At 45.1% G+C, this 27426-nt stretch overlaps 1 protein-coding gene across 1 annotated transcript; it reads left to right on the top strand.

Annotated features, from left to right (window-relative positions):
• Window positions 1-100: 100 nt before the first annotated feature.
• On the top strand, window positions 101-25019 carry LOC111155149 (immunoglobulin like domain containing receptor 1). The gene is made up of 7 exons (XM_022515226.1): window positions 101-155; window positions 12281-12451; window positions 13793-13942; window positions 17323-17442; window positions 17720-17866; window positions 23759-23890; window positions 24109-25019. The coding sequence occupies exons 1-7, from the start codon at window positions 101-103 to the stop codon at window positions 25017-25019; spliced, it is 1686 nt and encodes a 561-aa protein (XP_022370934.1).
• Window positions 25020-27426: the final 2407 nt, after the last annotated feature.

Here is a 27426-nt window from a genome sequence, read left to right as displayed (position 1 = left end):
TCCTTGGAGAAGTGGTCCGTCCTGGGGCGGCCGCTGTTGCAGAGAGACGCGGTGTCCCCCACGGAGCTCCTGAGCTGGCAGGGGCCAGAGAGCGGCCGGCATGGGCCCCGAGCTGCCTGCGCCTTGGCTGCTGCTCTTCACCTGGCTCCCAGCAGGTGAGCCTTGGGAAAAAGTGGGTCTCACCCTGGGTCCGGGGAGACTGGAAGCCATTGTTGCCAGGCCTTGCAGAACTGGTCACAGGCAGGCCAGTGGAGGCCTGGGCCGCGCTCTGGTAGCTCTTGGCACAGGCTCCAGGAGGAGCGGGGACTGGCTCCAGTTTCTGCCTGTGAGAACCTGTTGTTTTCCTCTTTTATTAGCCCAGCCCTTCCGAGACAGGTGCAACTAAGGAAGAAACCCAGAGCCTCTGGGCTTCCCTGCCGCGGTCTTTAGGCACTTCTTGGTCTTGAAAGCTGAGTTGATAAACTTGGAAGCACCACTCTTTTGATCCCTCATTACTTTGCCCTTTCATCTGATGCTTGCTTTTAGGATTTCAATATGGTGACAAAAGTGCATTGATGTTGCTCCTGGGGGGTTATAATGTGTCCTCAGAATCATGGGATGTTCGAGATGATTCAGAACCTATTTTACAGGACTGAACCATATGTCTCTTTGCTCATTATGTTCAGTGTCATTTTTCTACTTTCTTTGTATCCACCCACTTTCCTTACTTTATCCCTTGCTCAGTTCTCTCCCCATCAGGTGCCCAACCATCCACCCTCTCCTCCCTTCTCTTAACCTTCCCACCCTGTCTGCTTTGGAAAGCATGGTTTTGTGTCTCAGTATATCTCTTGGAAATGTGACAGGAGTGTGTATCTGCAGGAGTAAAATCAGGTAGGAAAGGACAGCTGAGTGATTGCATGTGCAGGACTTCCAGCCCTTTTCAATTAGGATGTAGGTGTGACCTTACAAACAGACTGGTGGGAGTTCCCTTGGAAATTCTGCCCTGCTGTATTTCATTTTACCATTCCCCACCCCCTCTTTAGGACTAACTGCCCTCTTACCTCTAAGTCATCAGTGGGAAGTCTGCTCAGTTTGCTCACAGACTAATGTAAGTCTTGTATTTTTCTGAGGGAAAAGATGTGATATGAAGGTATGGGCAGAATTTCATTTTTACCAGCTTAGGTGTACTTAGCTTATAGGACATGAAAACCACTCGGATGTAACTAAATCTCATTAAGACAAGATTCTACAATAGCTTAAGCTTAATGCTGAGAATAAAAAGGATGGAGAATTGCAAAAGGGTGAGAAAATCGGAAAATCAATATTCCTAAGATCTTCTGGCTCACACCAGTTTCTGCAGGATATGTGTCCTATCAGTTGTCTGAAGCTGACAAGGATAGATGCTGGACGCATGATACACAAGGAAATGGACTAAACCTCACCTAAACTGGAGTGCCAAAATTCTACCAGAGCAGTTACCCGCTTAGACTGTGACACCAAAATCCTAAACATCCCAGCTTCTTAGTCCTTTCTCCTTTGCCTTATGTGTTTAGCTCAAATTCCACAGCAGCTAGGGATTCCTGAAGTTGCTTGAGCTGCCTTTTCAAGAAAATTGAGGTCTACTCCCACCTCTATCCCTTAGCACCCCATCCCCAGATTAGGACTTTGTAGCCAGCAGTCATCAAGGTCAAAAGAATAAGAAAAGAAGCCTTACAAAAATTTTATTAGGATATAAACCCCAATCCTTAAATCATCAGCATAATGTTTTAAAAGCTTTTGATTTTTATGAAGAATATTGAACACTGAACATTTTTCAAATACAGTGATTATGACCAAAGGGTATATTCTTATAGTAAGCAGATTGCTAAATGGACAGGGACTTTTTTTTTTTTAGAAGAAGATTTTATTTATTTATTTGTCAGAGAGAGAGAGCACAAACAGGGGCAGCAGTGTGCAGAGGGAGAAGCAGGCTCCTTGCTGAGCAGGGAGGCAGATGTGGGACTCCATCTAAGGATCCTGGGGTCATGACCTGAGCAGAAGGCAGACACTTAACCGACTGAGCCACCAGACATCCCTGGACAGGGGCTTCAGAAAGTGGAGTTCCAACTGTTCAGGAACCAGCCATGCAGTGTTAATACCAGGATACTGAAGTGGTAAAACTAGACAGACTGCCCTGTTTCCTGCCATTCTTTAACTGGAAACCTACCTGCATGACCCACTTTAGAACCAGAGAATGCCAAAGTCAAAAAAAGTCCTAAGTGAACATTTAATCTTACCTTTATATCATAGGTGCAAAATTGACAGACTCCAGCACTTTGAGAGGAAATAACTATTTTAGCAGATACTTTCCCCGAATATGTGTAGGACACGCTAAAAAAAAAAAAACAAAACAAAAAAACAAAAAAAAAAACAAAATCTGCATTCAGCTATTTAATGTGCATTTGGATTTTACATCCAGAATGTTTGTGTGACTCTGGTTAAGTTACTGAACTGCTGAAAGTCTGCAGTATGGGGACTGCAGGGATGATTATAGTACCTATCTCAAAGTTTTTGTGAGGGTTAAGTGAAATGAAGATTTTAAGGCATTTAAGATAGTGACTGAAACAAAGTGAGGGCTTAATGAATGTTAGTCATGGTGATAATAATACTCATGATGTAGACTCAAGGAGGATTTTTTTAGAGCTAACTTTAAAGAAACAATTGAAGTGCCCCCTCCTCCTCCTTCCCCTACAGCTAAGAAACTGCAGTTAATAGTCAAGTCAGATGGACTGTCAGGTTGGAATTCAGATTCTGCCTCTTACTAGCTGTGACTCTGGAGAAATTACTTCAGTTCCCTTCATCTAGAAAACAGGTAGAATTCCTGATGAGCCCCTCACACCTCCCCCCTCTCACCCCCATAAGGCCAACTTATGTTGGGTGGGTTAAGATCAAGCACAGTGTCTACAAGATGGTCATCACTCAGGAAATACTGGGTCCCGCCTCCCCCACCTCTATTTTTAAACCAAACTTCCTAAAATTCTCTAAGATCAAACTGAAAATCAAGTTTCTTCTCTCACTTCCAGTATCTGCCAAAGCAATGCTTCTCAAACTTGTTTTTTTTTTATAGTTCTTACCAAGAAAGACAGTTTATGTTGTGACATGTGCACATATATAAGATTTATAAAACAGAAACAAAACTACATGCACACACAAACCCATTACTATGCTGGATGAAAGAATAACAAACCGACAAATAAAATAAAATGTTATTTTAATAACATTTAAATTAGTAGAAAATAGTCCCCAAATTAACATTCAATAGAAAAGTCCAGTAGGTTGATTTTCCCAAGATCTGCTGCAAATTGCATTATGAACTTTGGAAAACCAGAGAGTATGTTCATTTTGGTCCATTGCCCTGTTCTCTCCTGTTTCTAAAGAAGATTGAACCCAAGCTTCTGGTTGGAGTCCAAGTTTCTGCAGTTGTAAAGTATGGGCCATTAGAGAAATTATGTCAGATTTGGGTACTGGCTGCCCGGTCAGTGTGGCCAGAGGCCCTGACGAAGCTTCTCAGGTCAGGGAGTCCTGGGAAGTTACCACAGTCCCTGTGCTCTGAGCTGTGGAGTGATCACTTGTCAGATAGTTTGTTTGTTTTTGTACTTCTTCAAAATTTTTTTCTTTAAAAAGAAACTTCTAGCCCACAAGTGATACTTGCTCCTTAAAACAAAACATTAAGATAATTCAAAGTAAGTACCTGCAGCGTTTTGTACTATTGGCCAATGGTTCTGGTTACCTCCATCCAGCCTCAAAGTTTATTCCTGAAATAAAAATTTACTTTTCTGCCCAAATTCTAAAAGGGTGTGTCTCATTGGGACTTCTGTGAATTTCTTTTTTTTAAGATTACAGAGAGGTGTTAACTTACAGATTCACGCAGCTCTCAACTTATGTTATCATTCTTCAGGAAATCAGCCCACTGACTCCTAAGGGACACATTCTTAGAGAGCATCTTGGCTAGTAATTTTCCCTCGGTGGTGGGGGTAAAATGTGGGATCACACTGAGGACTGAATGACATCTCGGTCCGCAGTATAGTGGGTAGGAAAGTGGAGCTTCTCAGGCTGAGGGGGGTGTGGGTGGTGGATGGGAGCTGCCCACGTGGCTCCTTCCTTACCTCCATGGGGCCCCTGATGGACCTTCCCAGAGTCCTGGGCTCTGCTGAACTCAAGTACAAATCATGCCCAGTCCCTGTCTGTCTTCCTCTCTGGGCCAGTTTGGCAGATAAGGAAATCTGTGTCCAGGAAGGTCATAAGCCTTAGGTTGACACAGTGCAATTACTTTGAGAACTGAGACCAGAACCCTGGCATCCTTGTTTGTAGTCCATGGCTCTTTCCTCTGTTTCATACCATGAAGCAGGTTTGTTTTGTCTAATTGCATCCTGGTATGCAGAAATAGAAATAGATTGCCTCCTGGATGTCTAACTAAATGGTATTTATTAAACATCTTGCCCCAACAAAGATGCTATGGAAATGAGATGCTGGGTAATTAATGTACTGTCTGCCTGGGTTTCTTTCAGCCCTGTGCTGTATTACATTGTGTCCCTGGGGGAGAAATAAAATGGTGTGTTTTAAGAATTAGGAAGACTTAGATCGTGTGTCATCTTTCTCTCATCTATTTTTTTTTTTGGTACTAAGATTTTTTTATTTATTTGAGAGACAGAGATAACTACAGGGATAGCAAGAGAGAGCAATAACAGGGAGGAGAGGGAGAAGCAGGCTCCCTGTTGAGCAAGGACCCTGATGTGAGGCTCGATCCCAGGACCATGGGATCATGACCTGAACGGAAGGCAGAAGCTCAACCAACTAAGCCACCCAGGTGCCCCTCATCTTTATTTCTATAGTTTTCAATCTTTAAATCTTAAGGTAAGGTGGGGTCAGAGGAAAGCAGTTTTGACACTTTCCTCATTTCCCAAACCCTGTTAATCACCATGTGCTGTTTCTTTTTTTTTTTTTTTAAAGATTATTTATTTATTTGACAGAGAGAGAGAGAGAGGTCACAAGTAGGCAGAGAGGCAGGCAGAGAGAGAGGGGGAAGCAGGCTCCCCGCCAAGTGGAGAGCCTGATGCGGGGCTCGATCCCAGGACCCTGAGACCATGACCTGAGCTCAAGGCAGAGGCTTAAACCACTGAGCCACCCAGGTGCCCCCCATGTGCTGTTTCTTAATCCCAGGATCTGCCGCCTCTTTTCTATTCCAGGTGATAAACCTCAAACTAGCTTATTTTAAGGATCTTAAGCATCTCCTTGCCTTGGAGGCCTGCTACTGTCTCTGTCTCATTCCACCCAGCCTCGCCCCAGATGATAGGTTACCTACCTGGGTTCCCCTTTCCCACCATCACTCTAATCCTCCAAGCACCTGTACTGATCTCCATAGCTTATAAGAGTGGGTTAAACCTCTTTGTTTAGATTTCAAGGCTCACTCATTCTGGCCAAAGGGCAGGCTTCTCCCCAGTGATGTGGGCACGCTCTGGTACTCCCTCTCCCCTACAACACACTCCGTTTGTTTTTTTGTCTGGCCATGCTACCAATGGCTAACTCTATTATTTTCTGTACTTTTAGGGCACTTAAAATTTGTTCCAGGCAGTTTAGCCTGTTTTGTATGAATTTGTTTGTTTTTCCGGTCAGCAAATGTTTAATGCATACCACGTACAAGGCATGCTGGCCAACACTAGCTGTGTGGCCTAAGACCGGTTACTTAACCTCCTTGAGGATTTTTCTCATCTATGAGATGGTAATAAAATAAGGCTATCTCATGGGTGTTTTACAAGGGTTAAATGAGATGCTATGTAAGAAAGCACCGGATACCCTGGCTAAAAACATAGCAAGTGCTCAGTCTGTCTGTTTCCTCCCCAGGGTAGCACCTCACATGCTTAGCACCACCCTGAGCCTCACACTATTGAGTAGCACACAGAAGACCTTTGTTCAACATGGAATACATAGACATAATTCCTCCCCTGCCCCAGGCCACTTCTCTTTTTCCCTTTCCTCCTCTCCTGATTCTCTGGATCCCTTCCTTCTGGTTCACTCTCACAGCCACTCCCTCCTCCGCTTGATTCCTTTCATATTTGCACTGTTATCTAAGGAAATGTAACAAGTACAGATGGCAAATATACTTGGGGAGATAGCTTGCTCAGACATAAACTCTGATAGGATTAAACCTGTGTACTTTTTGTTAACCTGCTTAGTGGAGCATAGAAGCCTGCATCCATGAAAAACACTCAAGAATCGAGACCTTCTCTTAGGAGTTCGCACACGGCCACTTCCCCTTGCCCGGGAAGACCGAGCTCCCCTCCTGCCTGCCACCCCTCTCCAGGCAGGACCCTTCATGTGTAAAGGAGGGGAACTGCCATTCAGTCCCTTGAAAACAGTTCTTAGTTAAAAAAAAAAAAAAAAGCGTTGTACCTACATCCCTGTGTTGTATGGACAAAATATACGAGAAACTGTAAAACATCCTGCCCAATCTGATATGACACAGGGAAGACAGACTGAATCAAGAAATATACAAAGATATGTATGTGTTTGGAACACATAGCATTTCATTGTAAAGCATTTAACTCTGTTGTTCGTGTGTTCTCCTTTGACAAGTTATTTTCCCACCCTTAAACGACGGGTTTCCCTCCCTCTTTCAGAGCAGACAAACTGAATGGGTTTGCCAGGGGACAAAGTGACACAGCTTTAAAAGCCTTTAATGCAAGTTTGCATTTGTATCATTTTAATTCTTTCAAAATCCTTTTTTTCCAAAATCCTTTTACATGCTGTTCTCAATTGATGTCAGTCTCTAAGATGGGCAAGATAAGTACTAATGATACAAATAATAGCTAAGGTTTGTTCAGCGGCTATTATGTCCCAGGCTCTTTGCTAAATGCTGGACATGTATTACCTCATTTAATCCTTTCTACAATGCTGTCAGGGGAGTTTTGTGGGTTTTTTTCAGATTTATTTATTTTTCTTTTATCTCCTTCCTATTTATTTATTTATAAATGCTTTGTTTAAATCAATATAATTAACATATACTGTATTACTAGTTTCGGGGGCTGAATTTAGTGTTTCATCAGTTGCATGTAACACCCAGGTCTCATTACATCAAGTGCCCTCCTTGATGCCCATCACCCAGTTACCCCATCCCCTCACCACCCTCCCCTCCAGCAACCCTCAGTTTGTTCCTTATATTTAAGAGTCTCTTATGGTTTGCCTCCCTTTCTGTTTTCATCTTATTTTATTTTTCCTTCCCTTCCCCTATGTTCATCTCTTTTGTTTCTTAAATTCCACACGTGAGTGAAATCATATGGTATTTGTTGTTCTCTGATTGACTCATTTCATTTAGCGCAATATCCTCTAGTTCCATCCACGTCATTTCAAATGGAAGATTTCCATCTTTTTGATGGTTGAGTAATATTCCACTATGTATAGGTCTATATATATATATGGTGTATATATACCACATCTTCTTTATCCATTCATCTGTCAATGGACATCTGGACTCTTTCCACATTTTGGGTATTGTGGACATTGCTGCTATAAACATTGAAAGATTTATTTGTTTATTTTAGAGAGAGAGAAAGAAAGAGCACATGCACTTGTGTATGTGAGTGGGAGAAGGGGCAGAGTGAGACAAGTAGACTCCCTGCTGAGTGGGGAGCCCAATGCAGGGCTGGATCCCAGGACCCTGAGATCATGACCTGAGCCAAAATCAAGAGTTAGATGTTTAACTGACTGAGCCACCCAGACACCCCTATCAGGGAAATATTTTGCATGTAAAGAGGCAACTACAGTTTGGAAATAACTTGTCAGGTCTTTTAGCTGGTGGGGGAGTGGAGGCAGAATGTGAACTTAGGAAGCCAGTCTCTGGATTAAAGTTTTGAAAAGAAAATGTTAGAGCTATTTAGGAAATCAGATGGCAGTTAGCTGAGGGGAAGGAGATGCCACAATATGAAGGAAATTTAAGAATAGAAAGAGGGCACCTGGTTGGCTCAGTCACGCATCCGACTCTTGATTTCAGTTCAGGTCATGATATCACAGTTGTGAGATCGAGCCCCGAGCTTATGATTCTCTCTTTCTTTTTCCCTCTGCTCTTCCCCCCACCTCAAGAAAGAACAGAAAGAAAATATAAGAATTTGAAAACAGTTTAAAGAGCACAGATCCAAAAAAGACATCTACCTTTCTGAATCTGTTCCTCTTTTCAGCTCAGATTCTGCTGTTCTTAGTCTCTTCTTGAAAATGTTACCTGCCTAGTAGTGTGCATGCCCAATGTGGTTAGTTTTACCGAGAAGTCCAAGGCTAAAGGACAAGGAGGATAGAGATTTTTTTGCCTTTGAGATGGACTGTCCTCCTCCCAACCTGGAAAATCCTCCTGCTTTCTGAGTCTAGCACCAAACTTCCACTTTGAAAGTCAAGCTTGCCTGCGTGGGAGAGAGTAGGTTTACCCAAACCTGCAAAACCGAAACTCCACCAAAACCAGATCCTGAAGCTGAGAGGGCTTGGCTTATTATAGTGTCTGAACCTTTGCCCATGTGTATCAGCAGGTCTGTTCCCACCCCTTGGGGGCTTGTGAGAATTAGGAACTATGTGCGTATGTCACCGGGCACACAGTAGGTGCTGAGATCTAGAGCAACAGCTGAGACAAAGGGAGAGAGGGTTGCTGGTTGCTCGGTACCTTTGTCCTGGGACTCTTCCCCACTCTTCTTGTGCAAGGCCAGGGGCAAAGGTCTGAGAGCTGAACTGGTTGCTGTGGGGCTGGCAGACCCCAGGAGAACATGTGAATAAGCTCAGTATGGCCCAAATCATGGGAACCTGATGTATATCAAGGCTTGAAATTCACATAGGGATGAAATCAAAGAGAGGATGAAAAAACAGTACCCAGGTGGCAAAGCCTGTGCTGACGTTGGGAAAGGTGAGGGTGTCCCCGCAGGTGTGTGCTGGCCATAGTAAAGGCATTCGTGGAAGGGGAGCTGGGGGAGGGCTTAGTGATGAAGGTGATCACCCTTGTCCCCATTCTCCTCCCTCAGAGTATCAGATTCAGCGATCTTCAAAGCTGCCCCAGAGCAACTCCTTTCTCTGACTCCCCGCAAACTTGCTCTCCCTCCACATGTTCCACTGCTACACACATACTGTTCACAAGCACCCTTTGAATACATTGCTATTTATGTCGAATTACCATTCAGCAAGATAAAGAACATGTCAGTTGTTAGTCACAGTATCAGAGTGACCGCTGCCAGTTGTCACCTGGCTCTCCATTCCGGTTATTTGCAGGCTGATGAGTACCAAACATTTTCCTTTATTTAGAGAATAACCAGGCTGAGTGGAGAGACCACCCATTCCAGGGGTGGAATCTTGACTCTGACCTCCTTAGAAAATGAATGACCACAGACAAGCCACTCATCTTTTCCAGTCTCAGATTTGTGATGTGCAAAATGGCCCTGATTGTCTCCTCCCGGGGGTCAGATTTAGTGTGTAAAAGTATTTGAAAGTATGGTGTGAACATAGGATTTTGTTTATTGTTTTTATCTCTATTCTAATCTTTTTATTTACCGAGCGAAATAAACTAGTGTCAGCAATGCCATCTTCGTCATTTTCAAAAGCTTACCTATAATGACTTCTCGTCGGTTAAAGCTGTGTTGGGTGAAAACTCCAAGGTCTATTTCAGGCCAGTTCTGGAAAAAAACCAAGGCAGATGGTGAGAGTGGAGAAGCAAAAATAATAAGGCAGATTACAAAACAGCCCACGTTAGGCTTGAGATGCTAGTCACTGGCTCTTCGATTCTGATTGGACTAATTTCCAGGAATCTTACAGCTGGTAGAGACAGCAGCTATTTTCCCCCCAAACTACTGAAGGCTCATTTTCAAAATGATGATCTTTATAACTGGATGAGGAAGTCAACAGTCTTCCTAAAAAACCACCTTTGCCCTATTACTCTACAGAGAAGTCTTCAGTGATTACCCAATAACTAGAAATAGATGCTTCAGTGAGATTTAGACTCCCCACCCCCAGCCACTACCACCAGCCCTGCCTTATTTATCCCTCTGTTTCCCATAAAGCCAGGGGTTAGTTCCCTCCAGGCTCCCCAAATTACTGCTCCTTCCTGATAAGGGCTTCTGTTCTCTCTTTTCTTCTGTCTTGAAACCATAAGTTTCTCTGCCTTCTTCCTATTTTTCATGTGTAATCTTAATCCTACCTGAATGGCAGGGCCCAGCTTATATTTCTTCTGTGAAATCTTCCCTAGCCACAGGTCTCCCCCGTATTTCTGCAGACCTTCTCTCCAGCATGCCTGTTACAGGACTTCCTCATTTCAGCCCAGCCCCGGAGACAGTTTGGGTCATTCCTGGGGGTGAGGACCTGTCCTGTTCTTTCTCTGTGGATGTGAGAAAAGTGGGTGCACATGCCCATCCTAAGCCACAGCTTACTGTCTTACGAGGGCTGTGTCCCAAAGGTGAGGCAGGACCAGAGCCGTGTGGCTCTGGCCTTCGAGCCAGGCCCACCCAGCTGCTTTTTAAGGGGTGAAGATGGGGAATAAATTTTTGTGTTTGTCAGAATAGCTCAGTCAACATGAGGCTTTTCCACCTGAAGGCTCTCTTGGAGAGAACCCCCACTTGAACCCTTTTTGTTTGGCCTTCATAATAAGAGAAAGGAGGGAAAGAGACTCAGACTCAGACACTAACACTAATACAGCAGTATATGGGCCAGGCACCACACCAACGGCCAGAAGTGAATTATCTCATCACATTCTTTCATAGACCTGATGAGGTTAGTACTATTACAATCTGCAGTCATAGCTGGGGGCAGAAAACAAACTCAGAGTAAATAGCTTATACCATGTCCAAATAAATAGTGAAGTTTTATTTGAATCCAATTGTATCAGAGTCCAAATCCTGTTTGTTTTTAATTTAGTCTACACTAGTGGTTCCCAAAGCTTGGTACCCAGAGCAGTTAATATCAGCATCTCCTGGAAACTTGTTAGAATTATAAGTTCTGGGGCCCTACCCAAGTGCGCCTGAATCAGAAACTCCTCCTGAAAGTGATCTGGGCCGTTACAAGTCCTCTTGGTGGCGCATGCTCAAGTTTGAGTACTGTTATTCTGCACTAAGCCTCCCACAAGGAGATCCCCTCTAACTTGGCCTAGAGACCATCTTGACATAGGAACATTCTAAGGTGTTATGTGTGGACCCTCTGCCCATGCCAAAGTCCCACCAGACTTTCTGTGCCTCCATGTTCCTCATCAAGGCAGACCTGGAGCTGTGTGTTTGTAGCCTTGGAGGCTGGGGAGAGGGAGTCTTTAAAGAGAAAAGAGAAAAGAAAAAATCTTAATTACTTCAAGTCTTTCTTTAGTAAAATTTGTCCCAGTCTGATCATTTGTATTTATTTTATGCTCATGTTGACCACCTGTACTGCCAGTGTCTACCGTTAATGTATTCTTGGTCATTCGTTCCGTTATTTATTCAACAAATGTTTGTTGGGTGCCACGGAGGTGACAGGTACAGTGTGAAGTTGTGCTGTAACAGCAAGTCAGAGGCAGAACCAGCCGGCCTTCTCAGAGCCTGCAGTTAACTGGCCATCATCAAGGCATGTGAAACGTGCTGCCTGGAGGGAAGGAGGCACCTTGGGAAAACACAGGAGACCCTTCTCCCAGATTTGCAGTCAGGGAAGGCTTCTGGGGGAGGTGAGGGTGCTGCTGAAGACCTAAGGAATACATAGGAATTAGCCTCATGAAGGGAAGGGAGCGGTGGCTGGTGCTCTGGGAATGTGCTCCAGCCAAAAGGTCCACATGAGGGAAGACTTGGGGAAGACTATAATTCTGGCATGGCAAGGAATGAAGCCAGTTCAGCGTGGCTGACACCGTGAGTGTAAAGTGGGCTTGGAAGGGAGATGAGGCAGCAGGAAACGCTGAAGGCAGGTACCTGACAGGCTTTGGAGGATTGCTGAACTTCCCTGGGGAAGTGGGGAAACGTTTTAAAAGAAAGTAACATGAACAAATACGTACATGTACTGGTGAGCTCACCCTAGTACTATGTGACCTTCTTTTAATGTAGTTTCTTTCTTGTTGGATGTGTTGACACTATCAACCGATCAGAGATCCGTTGTCATTCATGCCCGCTCTCCATCTTCCCCATCTACCCCAGGTGTCTGTGTGGTCTCCGCCTCCCACTCTGTCTGCCATCTCCCAGCTAGGCAGCCAGTGTGTTTGCTTATTTGCATTGCTTTTATTACCCCATGAACAGAAGTAGGTCACCTCCCAGAGACATAGAGTGCCTTCAGCATTGTCTCCTGCTCTTGGCTGCAGGGTGCCTGTCCTTGCTGGTGACGGTCCAGCACACAGAGCGCTATGTCACCCTGTTTGCCTCCATCATCCTCAAGTGTGACTACACTACCTCTGCCCAGCTCCAGGATGTCGTGGTCACGTGGCGCTTCAAGTCCTTCTGCAAGGACCCCATCTTTGACTACTACTCTGCATGTGAGTCCCTCACCCTTCTACCCATGTGCCTCTGTGAAGCATGGCCATTAGGGCATAGGAATTATTTAGGATCGCAAATCCTTGTGAGAGGGAGCCACAAAGGCCACTTAATGCAGTCCCCTCCTTTTATAGATAAATAAACAGCCCAGACAGGTGAAGTAACTTATTTGAGGTCACATACTATTTTATTTTAAGATTTATGTCCTACCTTGTTCTAAAAAGATATGGGCAGCTCAGACATTAAGTTTTTAAAAGGCAGTACTAGTCCTACGTCTTGTTCTGTTCCTGGTTGCTTGCCAGCACACTGAGATGAGTACACAGTCTGCCTCCATTCCCCTTACCACCTGAGAATGTGGACAAGAAACCTCCTACATCCCCTGGGATCCTGAAGAGTGGCCCTTTGTGAACCTCCCTCCCACTGCCACACTCACTTTTGTGGCCTTCCTAGTGGCCAAGGAAACTCCCCTAGTGAGTTAGAGCATACTGCCTCTAGGGAACACATTCTCAGCACTACCCCCCTTCCCTCCCACCACACTTAGCCAATCCTACCTCTCAGTAGTAGCCACCCCACTCATGTCAGCTCTCCTCCCTGGAACCAGAGCTCTTTCTAGCTGTCTACCTCTGCCTCTCTCAAGGAACAAAGGAACCCAGATCATTACCATCAGCCCTGGACAATTAACCTTGTAGAAATTTTGAGAGTACAAGTAGACACTGTCTTTGTAGGAAGGAAGTGAGCTTCCTAAAGTGAGAAAAAAGGGGAGAGCCATCAGCTTTTCCTCTTTTAGCCCTGACTAATGTCTTAAAGTATTAATCTTGATACCTGAATGTTCTGCGAGTCACCCACGAGTCACCCACAGAATCTGGCAGTTGTCCCCAAAAGATACATCTCTGAATCAAGGCGTAATTTCTAGGGGGTTACTCTTCAAATAAAGTCAGAAGGGAGGAGAGACCAGGACAAGCAGGCATTTGCCACCAGCAAATGTATTAAAAGGGCAGGTAGATGAACCCCATACAAACAGAATCTGGGGTGACCAAAAACGAAGCAAAGGTAGATAGAATAGGAGACAGGGGCATGGACCCAGGATTTGGAAATGATGGCCTTTTAGAGGGTCTGGATCTTGCTTCTCAAAAGTTCGTTTTATCACCTGAGAGTTCATAAGAAATGCAGACTCTCAGATCTCCACTCCGGACACTCAATATCAGAATCTTCATGTTTAGCAGGAGTAGACAAATGAGCTCAGGATAAAAATGAGAAGCTTTGCTGCTCCAGGGAACAGTAAGGGCTCCTATCCTCCTGGGAATTCCCCATTACTGTGTGACTTGACTGTCCTCTTTCCTCAGCATACCAGGCAGCTTTATCCCTGGGCCAGGACCCATCCAATGACTGCAACGACAGCCAGCGGGAGGTGCGCATCGTGGCTCAGCGCCGGGGGCAGAATGAGCCCGTGCTGGGGGTGGATTACCGGCAGCGCAAGATCACCATTCAGAACCGTGAGTGCAGGGGAGGCGGCAGCATCTAGGGCTGGCCAGAGGTGCAGTTACTGGGTCTGGCCGGCTGAGTCATTTTGGGGATTTCCCTCTTTTCTTTCTTTCTTTTTTCTTTTTTTTTTTCTTTCTTTCTTCCTTTTCTTTTTGTTTATTTTGTTTTTCTTTGTTTGTTTGTTTGAGGAAAGTGCCAGATATATAGAAGGCTGTTACCACCATCTGAAGTCACTCCCCTGGAAATTGGTCTTTGGATGAGATGTCCTACAGCTTTGGCTAAGAGTCTGGGAGTGGGTGGTTTCTTTTGCTTTTTCATGGCTGAGGTGTGGCTCAGGCTTGGTTGCTCCCTCCCATAAATTGCTCTCAGGGCCTGCATGAACGCCGGGCCCCCTAAGTTTCCCTCTGGCCACTCCTCTTGTACATGTCTAAGGGGCTTCCAAGCAGATAGCCGCCTGGAAACCATCATGGCCCATTGGTAGAGGAAAGAGCATTAGCCTTGGAATCCGAAGACCTGGCGGGGTCTCTGGTTGCTTCCACCTGCTAAGTTCATGGACCTGTAACAGACATTTTCTCTGGCCCCTGTTACCTCAACTGAAAGATGGACATACTGGTCTCTGTCTCTGTACACTGAAGTAAATATCAAATGTGATATCTAAGAGCTATGTGTAAAGCATATTTATTCTTAGTGCCTCGTACAGGGACTGGTAGTTAGAGCCCTCAGTCTGTAGTCAGACTGGGCGTGGGTCCCCATTCTGCACTAACAGGGTATGTGAACTTGGGCAAGTCCCTTCAATTTTTTTTTAACCTCAGCTTCTACAAAATGGGACATGCTGTAGTACTATCCATCTCCTGGAGAGTTGTCAGGATTAAGTGAGATGATATGCAAAACACTTAGCAAATATTAAGTGTGCAGTGAACTTTAGTTATGATCACTGAGCATACTTTTGGATGGATGGGCTAGTGCCCCACATTCCTGTCTTGAAATCTAGGATTGCCAAGTTGGGTTATTGGCAGAATTCAGAGCCTGTTTCAATGAGCTTCACATGCAGTGTAAAATAAATATTTGCTGGTTAAAAGGGAAAAAAGAAGGGAGAATACATGAAGCAGGCCACTCAGGGTACCTGTAACAACAATGTGAAGAAATCAGTGAATGCTCTATGACCATTTAAATGAAGATCATTTAAAAGGAGCCAATTTAACATTTTCTTCCAAAATTGTATATAATACTTTGGCTGTAATATTTAAGTCTGATTCTTTTACATGCAATCCCTGATTCCCCCAAGCCAGCCCTTAAACTCTTGGCCTTAGGTACATCTGTCCTTTTCTGGAATCTAGGTGCTTTCTTAAAGATTCGGGATGGTTCTCTTTTTCCCAGAGCCTGCAGAATTAGCCCTCATCTGACCCCAAAATTTAAAGCTTCTTTAATTGGCAAGTCTCCTTTATAGTTTTTGAAGGATGAAAGTCCCCACTAATTTTTTTTCTAATTTTGAGTAATACTATCCACTATCTCTAATCCCAGTCACCTTTGGATCAAACTCTGCTTCTCCCTTATACCAGTGGGAAAGCAGTATTTCCCCTTGGTTTTTATTTCTGCCTCCCTAGTTGTCATGATTTCCTGGAGCCCTTGTTTTCTGACACTTTATGCCTGTGTGTGCATCATTTGAGATGACCATGTCAAGTCAGTTCTTGGATTATTTAAAATATTAACATATCTGAATGTCTCCATTATTGTGACATCTCTAGAAAAATCTTTATGTCTCTAATAAAAATTGGAGCAGATTTTTAATGCACAGTAACATTGAGAGAGAATTTCCTCTGAAGCATTTTTACCATTCTTCCAAGTCTGGGGTAAGCTTATTTCTGGGAAAGGCAGTTTGTTTGGAAAATCGTGGGTAGGAAAAATAAAATCGTAGAGATTGACGTAGAAAGAGGAGGAAACAGAAGTTGAAGTTAGCTCCAGTGGTGCATGACCTTGCATTTTTGTTTCATTTCCTCAATCAATATTTTTTGACAAACAGATAATGAAGAATTACAGATGGGACTGCCAAGTAAGCAGGAGCAAGTCTATAATGCTAAGGGTTTTTAAAAAGGAATTCGAAGATGTCCCCTGGCACTTTACTGTGGAGGCTGCCCTGATGCATGACTGGACTTTAAGCCCTTTTAGGATGGAAATGAGTTTTGGTCCTCTGAAGATCTGTCATAGAGCTGGACCCACACAAGGTCTTCAGTGACGATTCGTAGCATTTACTAAACTTGAACATACCATTCATCTATCTTAATGAGGTAGCCCAACGCGTGGTGCTCATGAAAACTGAAATTCCTTTGTTAAACACTGAGTCACATACCCTTAAAATATTGGCATTTTATCCTTCCTTATTCAACTTCATCTCGTAATCTGTCCCTCCAAGATCCAGAGGGATCTGTTCACAGTCCGTGAGGGACCCAGGCTGTGGAGTTCTCCACACACTTTGGAAAGGACATTAGAACTTCGTAGTTAAGAGCACCAGGGTTGCAGCAGAGACATGGATTGGAACCTACCTCTGCTACTCGTTAATTCTCTGTTCTTAGGCCAGTTTCTTAGCCTCCTGAAGTCTTGGTTTCCTCACCTGAAATGAAGCTAATAAGCATACTTACTGTATCAGGATGGTATCAAGTTTGATTGTGAGTAAGCAAAAGCCCAAAGTATTAGTGACTTAAACAGTAGAGAAGTTTATTTCTTCTCATGTATAAATTTGGAGGTAGATAGTCCAAAATTAGTATGGTGGCTCTGTTCCATTAAGACCTCAGGGATAGGCCCAAGCTCCAGCTCCCCAAGAAAGTATTTTTCTTCCTTATGGTCCAAAATTGCAGCCATCACATTTGCTTCCCAGATAACAGAGTAAAAGAAAAGAAGAGAAGGAAAAAAATGTTCCCAAACTGTTTTAGGAGAGTTCCTGGAAGCCATCATGTGACACTTCTGCTTGCATTCTGTCCACCACAATGGAGTTGCGTATCTATGTCCACCTTTAAGAGAAGATAGAAAATAGTAACTTTATCCTGGATGGCCACATCCATGACCAAAAGTTACATGACTGTGAGAGAAAGTTATATCCCTGGAAGCAATGTAATGTGTACCTCACCCACTCAGAGAGCTGTGGTGGAAATGAAATGAGGTGATGTCCAAAATCCATTCATGGTACCTGGTAGGGCTCACTGAATCGTCAGTTGTACCATCATTGTACTGTGTGGAGAAAGAGGAAGGTCTCAATAAAAGGACTTGAGGCCTACCTCTGCACGACGAGGGGCCCTCTTAGAGTGTGGAAGGACGGTGCTGGGTCTTTAAAAGCCATAGTTCAGAAACCTGGGCCCTCTCCTTTAACCCCTGGCACTTTCTCCCTCCCTTCCTGCAGGAGCAGATCTGGTGATTAATGAAGTGATGTGGTGGGACCATGGAGTGTATTATTGCGCCATTGAGGCTCCCGGGGACACGTCAGGAGACCCAGATAAGGAGGTGAAGCTCATTGTCCTGCGTAAGTGCTGCTGGAGCTTATCTTAGCCACCCAACACTGTGACACTTTCACACGCAGAAAAAAGAATAGAAGCAAGCAAGCCCAGGTTATTGTTGGATTGCCAGCCTCCGAAGTTCCCTTACTGCAGCTAAACCTTTTTTTTTTTTTTTTTTTGCCAGTATTTTGATTGAATGTAATCTGTAGGTCAAGAGCTGTATTTATTAGACCTCTAGAACATTAGACCTGGAAGCTCTCACCGGCATGTTTACTTAGCTTGCTGTTGGTGTCTCCCCTGCAGACTGGCTGACAGTGATCTTCATCATTCTGGGAGCCCTCCTTCTGCTCCTGCTGGTCAGCGTGTGCTGGTGCCAGTGCTGTCCTCAGTATTGCTGCTGCTACATCCGCTGCCCCTGCTGCCCTGCCCGCTGCTGCTGCCCCGAGGAAGGTGAGAGGGGATGGACGAGCCATGGGAGGGGTGATGCTGCAGACTGCTATCTCAAATACATCAGCCTCACACACCAGGCCAACACCTTGGGTCCTTCCAGGTTCTCCTCCATGCCCTTCTCCCATCACAGGTGCAGAGGTCTTTGACCTCAGCCCAGAAAATGATGCTCCAGGAAGTTGTAGACCCAAGGGGGAAGACTTCTGCCTGTCTACATCCTAGCCTGTCTAAGGTCTCCTTCCAGTTGTTGTTCTGCCTACTGATGGTATTTCCTCAGTGGCCCTGATAAACCTGTGCTTCAGTATTTGCTCCTAGTACTCACCTTGCTTTGATAGGGAGTGGCTGGAGTGGGTGGTTTGAATGTAGTTTGAATGTAGTAGGGAGAGAGGAGGCCACCCCTTAGAGATGGCTTGAAGACAACAGATAGAGGAGAGAAGTACTAAAGCAGTGGTTCTTAAACTTAAGAATCACCTAGGGCTTGGTAAAACTTTGTTCCTGGCTCTACCTCCAGAGTTTCTCATTTAACTAGTTTTGGATAGGCCTGAGAATTTGTATTCTCAAAAAGTTCTCAAGTGATGTGATGCTGCTGATCTGTGGGCCACACTTTGAGAACCTGTTTTTAGATGAAGGAAGGAGGTTTAGAGGAAGGAGAGACAGAGCAGAAGATCTTGCTTTTAATGTGATCTTTCTTTTGGTTGGCTGAAATTTGACATTTTAGAACAGAATTATGTCATGTCCTAAAAAATTTGGCTGTGGAATGCCAATATTTTTGTAGAAAATTATTCTATAAAATCCTTTTCTTAGTAAATAGATGGCATGGGATCAACTGCTTTAAATGGAGGGAGTTTTGTGTCCTTAAAACAACATTTTTCCCTAATATAAGCAAAGTAGTACATTGTAGAAAACTTGAGAATTTCAGGAAAATGTAAAGACTAATCTGAGCACTCAGAGATAATCACTTTTATCTCTCTTATCAGTCTGGTTCATTTGAACAGGAATTTCTTAAAAGATAAGGAATTACTTCTTAAGATAGAAACAAAACTTAATCCACGATGTCAAGAAGGTCAGTGGCCTGCATCTGGTTTTAGGCCCGTGTTCCAGGCTGTCTTACAGGAAAAGAGAACTAACTTATTGGATGTCTGCCATGTATCGGCCCTTCGCATATATTTCCCTAGATGAATCCTCACAACTCTAGAAGGCTGTATCATCTCTACTGAACAGATGAGGGGACTGAAGTTCAGAGTGGTCACAGCTAGTCGGTAGCAGTGGCAGTATGGTGTTGAATCCGGGTTCACCTGACTTATGAGTGCCTGAATCTCACACAGTAGAGGCTGCCACAGCCTCTACATGGAGACCACAATTGGCTTGGCAGTGATACCAATGGCTTCTTTAAAGAGAGGAAAAATAGCAGAGAACTCAATATTGGGCTGTGGAACTCCTTACCTTTCAGGAGCCTGTGGGAGAGATGCCGTGGAGAAGTCACTGTCACTGGAGTAGTAATACACAAAAAGAGATGAGAAAATCACTCCCAAGATGCCTTCTTAGAATCCCTAGGTCCGTGGGGCACTAAAAACAGGCAGGACTGGGGACAAGGCCAACACAAATGATAAATGTATCCACTGTTTCAGTAAGCTGATAAACAGGTTCTGTGGGGAGAGTGGTTTCTTCTAAGCAGTTAGAGTTCGGTTCATTTAGAAGAACTGATAACAAAGAAATGCAGGCCACAAGTAAAGATCCCTGGACTTGAGCAAATGAGGTCACTTTCAGAGTGAGTCACTACAGCAGACTGTCCTGAGAATTTTGATGACAAGAGGAGAGTACATGGAGGGGGCAGAAGTTGTTAAGGAGAGGTCTTGGATGAGGAAAGAGGTGTGTATGATTGTTGGTTGGAATAAAATAACCCCAAGCATATTTGTAGGCAAAGAACCAAGCCAGTAGGAAATGACTAAACTGAAGCTTTATGAAGTGAGACAATCACTGAGCAGGTGGAATAGGTGGAAGTGACATCAGGCATATGGAGAAAGGACTACATTTAGAAAGGAAAGGTAGGGCAGTCTGACCTCTGGGGGGAGAGAGAGAGAGAGAGAGAGAGAGAGAGAGAGTCATTAAAATGTGAGGGATGGTCCAAGTATAAGGGAAGCTGAGGGATCTCATACCAGCCTGTCTCTATTTCAGCAAATCAGAATTCTAGAGGCAGAAGGGAGCTTGAGAATGACACTGGTGCTTCTTAACCTTCTCTGACCACAACTCACCTCCCTAACTTGGTCCCACTTTCCAATGAGTTAATAGAGGACCAGCGAAGAGAAAAATGAGAATGACAACAAATTTTAGTAACCCTTGGTAATTCACATAGTGCTGGTAAATGACCCACAGTAGAACTTAAAGATGAAAGTTATTGAAACTGAATCCTAGATCAGTTGCTGGCCATCCTTCCCACAGAACCTCTAGACATACCCTGTGGTAGGCCACAGGGCACTCTGGGAATCTCTGATCTGTGCCACCCACCTCCCCATCCCCCTCACAACTGAGGGAAGTAAGGCCTAGAGAGACTTCAGCACAATCACACACAGCTTGTTGGTGGCAGATCCTGGACTGGACGTAGGTCTCTCGATTCCATGCCCAGGGCTGGTTCCTCTTTCTCAAACAAGATGATGTCATCAACTGAGAGTTCATGGGGAGGGGAAGACATGAGAAGAGGGGAATGTTTAAACTGCTCTCACGGAGGGAAGTGGACTTGATAGATCAGTCAAAGGAAGCCATGTTGGGGAGTGCTGTTTGAGTGAGGTCAGTTGCCTGGCTGTGCTGTCAGCACTGGCAGCACGGGGCCGGAAGTGAAAGCTGAAATGGTAAGAGTTCAAGCTCTTGGGATTCTAGGAAGCTCCTAATGGTGTCGCTGAAATGACTAGCCAGTCAAGTTAGAGGGGGCTGGTAGTATGGGAAAAAGTGAAAGGACTGTGTGATCATGGGTTTAAAGAGGGTAAAGAGTGAGTTCTGTAAGAGTGAAGAGGGGCTGGGAAGGGCTAGGAAGTCCAGATGGAAAGCTCCAGACACCATGGGTGATGCTGGCTGCAGGGAAGGAGAGGTGCTGGTCTCTGGAGGAGGGGGATGTGCTGTGCCATTTCTCTCACAAAAGAGATGTCTTAAAGAATATGCCCTGGGTTTTCCTCAGAAATGAAGACAAATAGGCCTCTGGTGGTCTGGTCTCCAAATGTGTACTTTTATTTCCTGTGGGGTCTAAGGCAAAAGAAGGGACCTGTTATAACAATTTATTATGTCAGTGAGAGCCACTGTCTCTTGGTTGTCTGTCATCTATTAGGCACGTCACGTGTTTTGCTTCATTTAACATCTGCAACTTTATGAAATAGGTATTTCTGTCCTTAGCTCACAGAGGAGCCTGGGACCAGAGACTCTGGAAATTTACTCAGAACCACACAGCTGGTACATGCTGGGATTCATGCTAAAGTCCATCTGACCCTCAAAGCTTATATTTAAGGAAACTTAACCCTGAGGACCACAGTTCTCAAAAGGATGTTTAGAACTCTCAATAGTCAACTCCAGTTGGGCTTCCTGCAGTAGCATTAAGGAGCTTTTTAACAACTTGCACTTGCTTTGCACTAGACTGAAGGAGAGTATCTGGGAGTGGGCTCTAGGAATCTATATTTTTAACTAGTGCCTTAGCATGATCAAGGCAGATTTTATTCCGCTGAGGTTCATAGATAACTAATTAGGAGTCTTTTGAGGCTTAGCTACTTTCTCCATGTCTCTTCTTTTATTGCCTGATTCCCCATTAGGTGAACAGCAGAAAATCCTGACATCCCCATGGGACAAGAGGGCCAGGGAGAAGCTCAGAGGCTGTTTTCCACTCAAAAGTTCTATTACAACAGGGAAAGGTGGGGCCCTGGGGAAAAGGGTGTGGCAGCTAAGAAGAGAGCAGGTGGGTTAATCTCTGGAGTATGGAAAATTTTACAGGAAAGCTTATGGAGGATCTGTAAGGGTCTTTATGGAGTTGTCTGTCTGTGCAGAGGATCCTGTTAGTTAAAAAGCGTCATTCAAGAAACAACGTGTAAGCCCAACTTTCTCTTTGTGAACTGTGGAATTGGGGTAGTAGGAGAAGGAAGTGGCCAGGATTCAGTTAGAGGGGTAGAGAGTGGGTAGGGTTGTTCCCAACAGAGTCAGATGCCCCAGGCCTTAGAGGAAAAAACTAGTCTGGAGTGGGTTTTCAAGTGTGCAGCTGATTCGGAGAGAAATAAAGCAAGGAGGTACCACTGTGGAAAGTGTGTTTTGTTTCATCACAGAAATAAAGGAGAGTCTGGGGACTCAGTGATTTGGCAGAAAGAGGACAGGATTGGGCATCGGAGAGGCACCTCTGTCATCACCAGCTATGGGACCTTGAACTGAGAAGTCAACCTCTGTGCACCCAGCTTCTTCATCTAATTCCCACATAAGACATTGTTCTGAGGATTAGTTAGCTTATGTAAAATGACTGGCACATGTTTAGTAAGCCAGGCATTATGTGTGCAGAGGGTGGCCCATGAAGGGAGATGGGGGAGGCACTAGTTAGCAAGAGGGAGAGGAAAGTGCTGTGCACGTGGAAGGTCTGGAGTGCTGCCACCTGAAGGTGTGGCCGCTGGGGGAGCTGCTTCAAGTCTGCATCTGCTTTTCTCCAGCCAAGGCCGTGCTGCACTGTCCCGGCTGCAGCTCTGGACATTTTTGAGGGCTCATCAGCAACCATGTCTTGTGCTGGAAGTGTGTTTCACACTGGAGCCACCGGGTCCAGATGGCCACTCAGCTGTTGGCCTCAGCAAATCCCTGACCCTGTGCAGCAGGGGCCAGAATGCCTGTCTTCTGCCCCTCTTACCGTGCCAAGAGGAAGCCCCAGGCAGAGCCCTGCTGCTTTAGAGGCCGAGAGGCTTGAGGAACGCAAGAAGAGGTGAAAGTGTCAAGCCAGGGGCCCGAGGCAGGCACTTCCTGTCCTGAAACACACAAGTACATTTCCTGCATGCATGGATAGACAGAGACCTTGGGAGACAGTTACCTCAGAACAGAAATTCATGAACAAAACCAACTAAATGCTTTTGTTTTTAATTTGCACTCACGGGGTGGAGGGGAGGGGACTGTGTGCTTCACATTAGCTGCACCTGGGGTACTGGAGTGACATGTCTATGGGTTCCTTGTGCTGCCTTTTTATATGATTTTTTTGCCCTGACATGCTCCCTTCTTTACCTTCACTGCATCCCTTAGAGATTCCTCCCACTTAGGGAAAACCCAACACTTTCTGAGATAAGAATAGTAGAAAGGATCCATTGGAATATACTTCAGCTTTTTGCATCTCTTGCCTCCCTCCCACTAGTTCTTCCCCCCAAGGTCTAGAACACCTGCTAGAAGGTTCTTCAGAGTCCTTCCCCCTACCAGTAATTCTGCCCATTGACCTCAGCACCTACATCGTTTTTTTGGTTTTTTGTTTTCCTTTTTCCGCCTTGAGCAGGCAGACCTGAGGTTCCCTGGCAGCCCCGGCCTCACAGCCCCCTTGAAGTCCTTTGTGTCTGCATCTTCTGTATTTGGCCTGTGGCTGAAGGCCTTGTTGGCCCAGGACCTGGGATTTCATGTATTGCTCATATCCATGTATCTACCTACATCTTAGGGGAACCTGGGAATGGCAGGATGATGCAATGTTTTCAAGACTGGGAAGTCAGATATTATATGTATACTTTCCTGGAGTACATTTCCAGCCCCTTGCCAGATGACCGATGGGTTACTGCTCCTTTAACTCTGACTCCTATACAAGATAGGTTAGAAACTGGCCTCTTAGCAAGGCCACTGGGTAGAAAGAAGTGAAGTGGGAGGTGTGGGACTTGTCCTGGGTTAGGGTCTGCATTTCTCCTTTTTCCCCTGCAGCCCTGGCCCGCCACCGCTACCTGAAGCAGGCTCAGGCCCTAGGTCCTCAGATGATGGAAAAACCCCTATACTGGGGGGCGGACAGGAGCTCCCAGGTTTCATCTTATCCAATGAACCCGCTGCTGCAGCGAGGTAAACCTTGCCCGAGATTTGGGATGGAAGGGGGCAGAGGGCAAGGGTAGGCACTGGGTCTACATTGGGACCCTCATGACCAATATGGCGGGTGTCTGGGATTGAGGATGGGGTCGGGATAGATGCAAGCTGATTAATGTGGCATTCTGGTGCCCTGGTTCTGAGGAGTATGTTTTGGGCCAGCAGTTCTGCATGTTCTTATCCTTGTTTCTATTCAGATTTGTCCCTGCGATCCAGCCTCCCACCGATGCCAATGACCCAGACCACCACTCACCCTCCCATTGCAAATGGTGTCTTAGAGTATTTGGAGAAAGAGCTGCGGAACCTCAACCCAGCCCAGCCTCTGCCCCATGACCTCAAAGCCATATCTGGCCAAGCCTGCAGCATGCTGTCTTCTCTGGGCTCTGAGGTTGTGGAGCGCAGAATCATCCACCTGCCCCCACTGATCAGAGACCTGCCATCCTCAAGGAGGACCAGCAACTCCTCCCACCAGCAATGGCTTACCCCAATTCCCCCTGGACCCTGGGATCCGAGGGAGGGGAGAAGGCAGCCCCACTATTCTGATTTCCACCAGGAGCTTCAGGACCAGGAGCCTAAGCGCTGGGCGTTGGAGGCACGGGAGCTGAACCGACTTCGGAGGGGAAGACACCACCGCTCTGGGGTGCACGGGTCCCCTTTGCCCTGGTCAGACAGGGACAGCCTCAGCGACGGCCCCTCATCAAGGGAGTCCCGTTGGCGGCCCGACCACCCACCTCTCCGGAGCCGGTACCCAGACAGACCCCGCAGGCCCAGACCCCAGGAGAATGCACAGAGGCACCGGAGGCGCAGACACCGTAGCTACTCCCCTCCCTTGCCTTCTGGCCTCAGTTCCTGGAGCTCTGAGGAGGATGAGAAGGAGAGGCACCCCCAGAGCTGGGGAACCCACTGCCACCACAGCTCACACTCCCCTAACTGGCCTGAGGAGAAGCCACCCAGCTACCGCTCACTGGATGTCATGCCAGGCAAGAATGGCAGGAAAAAAGGGAGTGTGGAGAGGCGTTCGGTGAGCCTGGGGCATCCTGCTGCGGGTGGGGTGTGGGCAGAGCGGGGCTTGGCCACAGCTGACACAGGCCACCCCGCCTGCCCCTGATGAGGGTACCTCGTCCTTGAGCTTGCCCTGTAGGTGTGGTGAGACCTCTTGTCAGAGCTAGAAGGGGCCTGTGCCATCCAGAGGGCAGAGGAGGGCTCCATGCTTGATGCTTAAAAAGGGCCTTCTCATCCTCAGACCAGCCCTCCTCACAGTCTCGTGAGGCAGGGATCCCCCATTTCACAGATGAAGAAACAAGGCCCAGAATAATTCAGCGCCCCTGAGTAGTGGAGCTAAGACTTAAATGCAGGTTTCGTGGCTAAGGCTTTACTTCCTGTCATAGCTGCCTGTCTTTACTTAGCAACCCTATTTCCATACCCCAAATTAGACCATGCCTGACAGAGGACTTTTGTGCCACTTCTGGGGGCAGCAAGTCAGTGTGCAAGGCCTTGTATTTGAGGATGAGGTCCTGTGAGACCCCCTGGAAAGAATCCTTAAACTGATTAAACAAGCAAACAAACAAATAAAAAACAACTTATATCCCCAATATGAGTCAAAACTTTAGGGTTTAGGGTTTAGGAACAGGCAAGGTGCCAATGAGTGCCAGTCATAGCTTACTAACCTAAAAGGGGTGCAAAGAGGGATCATAGTCCTTTTAGATCTTCAATTTTTTTAAAGATATGACTTTAAAAAAATCATTTTATAATTGATATACCAAAACGATGTGTTCCCTTATGTCACTTTGCAAAATTATGCTGCCAAGGCTCAAAAATATTCATGAACTGCCTTCAGAGTCAACTTAAATGAAAACCTATTTCTCTATCTGACCAAAATCCTTTTCTACTTTGCTTCCTTTGAGATAAAGGGATATGTAGTAGGCTCTGAAGGAAGTTCCCAGAGTAGAGAATATTATAGGAAGAATTTTAGTCTCCCACACACTTCCAAGGATGTCTGGAAATGCAAGTTTTAAACCAATCCCAGGCATGGAGTGTGCAAAGAAACAGGCACCTTATGGGAGCTATAGTGCTAGCTTTTCTAGATAAGAGCCGTGGTGAAAGAGTAATTCATGAGGAAGGTAGCAAAGTCCTGTAGGTAGTTCTAAAATAATGACAGTTCTCATAGATGTCCCAGAAAGAGGCAAAGGCCAGTAACAATGAAATTTAGTAAGTATCCTTACTAAGTGGTAACTAACTATGGCCATTGATGTCATATTCCATTTAAGCCTCACAGCATCCTGTGAGGTTTATACTCTTGTCTTCATTTTTATAGTGGATAAAACTCTTTCTTCCATGTTATCAATGAGAAAATTATATCCTGGAAGAACACTTGGAACCAGTTAAAGCCAGGACAACTGCTGCTACTTTAGTCAGAGAGTGACTAACTGTCTCTTATCTTCATTTTAACAGAAAAAAATGTAATTTGAAAGGCAGTTTTTGGCCCCAAATCCAAACCCTATCTTTGAAGTTTTTCTTAACTTTCTTCTCTTTAAGTGAAATTATGTGGTTTCTTATAAGTGAGAGTAGGGTGAAAGAAACACTTATTATGTTCCAGATATTGGGTAAGCCTTTTCCAAAACTTATTTATTTAATCTTTGCAACAATGTGTGAGGCTCAGTGACATTGGATATCATGCTCGACGTCACACAGCCAATAGGCAGTGAAGCCAGAATGTGAACATGGGTAGCCTGCTGACTCTCAAGCCTGTACCTTTTCAGTAACTTTATGCAGCCTCATTTGAAAGAAACAAGAATCATTTCGGGCAGTGGTGTTTTCCTGTTATATTTCTTCCTGGTAACTTTATTTCTTCCTCATTTTCTAAAAGTCTCACAGCTTCCTTTATCATTAAGATGTACACACCACTAATTCTACCACAAGTAAACCAAATTTTCTATTGTAAAGTTGCTCACAAGATGCAAAGATTTTGCTCAGGATCATTTTGAAGGTGCCCATTCATTGTTTTGAATTTCTCTGAGCTTATCTCCCAGAGTTATCACATTATCACATTGAACTGTTTACTCATATTCTGAATGAGTACAGGCCCAGGGCTATGGCTGGCTTTAGAAGATTGGTTGGTTTGAAGAGCACAGTGTTTTGTTTATAGTCTGAATTTTGAATGCCTTCAGTGAAGCAAAAGCCTCCAGGGCCAAAGTCTTACTCTTTGCTGCTCTCCTTGGTGGGGCTGGATGCTTCCCATACACTTTTTTCCCTCCTCCTCCCCCCATACACTTTTCTAACCTCTGAAGGCTTCAGGAGCTTGCTGCTAACTTCAGAACTTATAACACAATTGGGCCACTAGATGGCAATCTTTGATTATGTATAACGAAGTTTGCCTTTGCTCTTTGAGTTAAATAAATGTATCACTATTTTTTTAAATCAATCTTTCAGCAGTTACAGCTTCACCATAACTTTTAACAAATGCTTATTAAAAATACTTTATTAAATATTCAGAGCAGTATGCATTAATCAAAAAA

This window comes from Enhydra lutris, unplaced genomic scaffold, assembly GCF_002288905.1.
Source record: "Enhydra lutris kenyoni isolate GAN:26980312 unplaced genomic scaffold, ASM228890v2 scaffoldscaffold39, whole genome shotgun sequence".
Taxonomy (NCBI): domain Eukaryota; kingdom Metazoa; phylum Chordata; class Mammalia; order Carnivora; family Mustelidae; genus Enhydra; species Enhydra lutris.
Note: the sequence above shows the minus strand (reverse complement) of the source record. Positions and strands in the feature narration are given on the sequence as shown.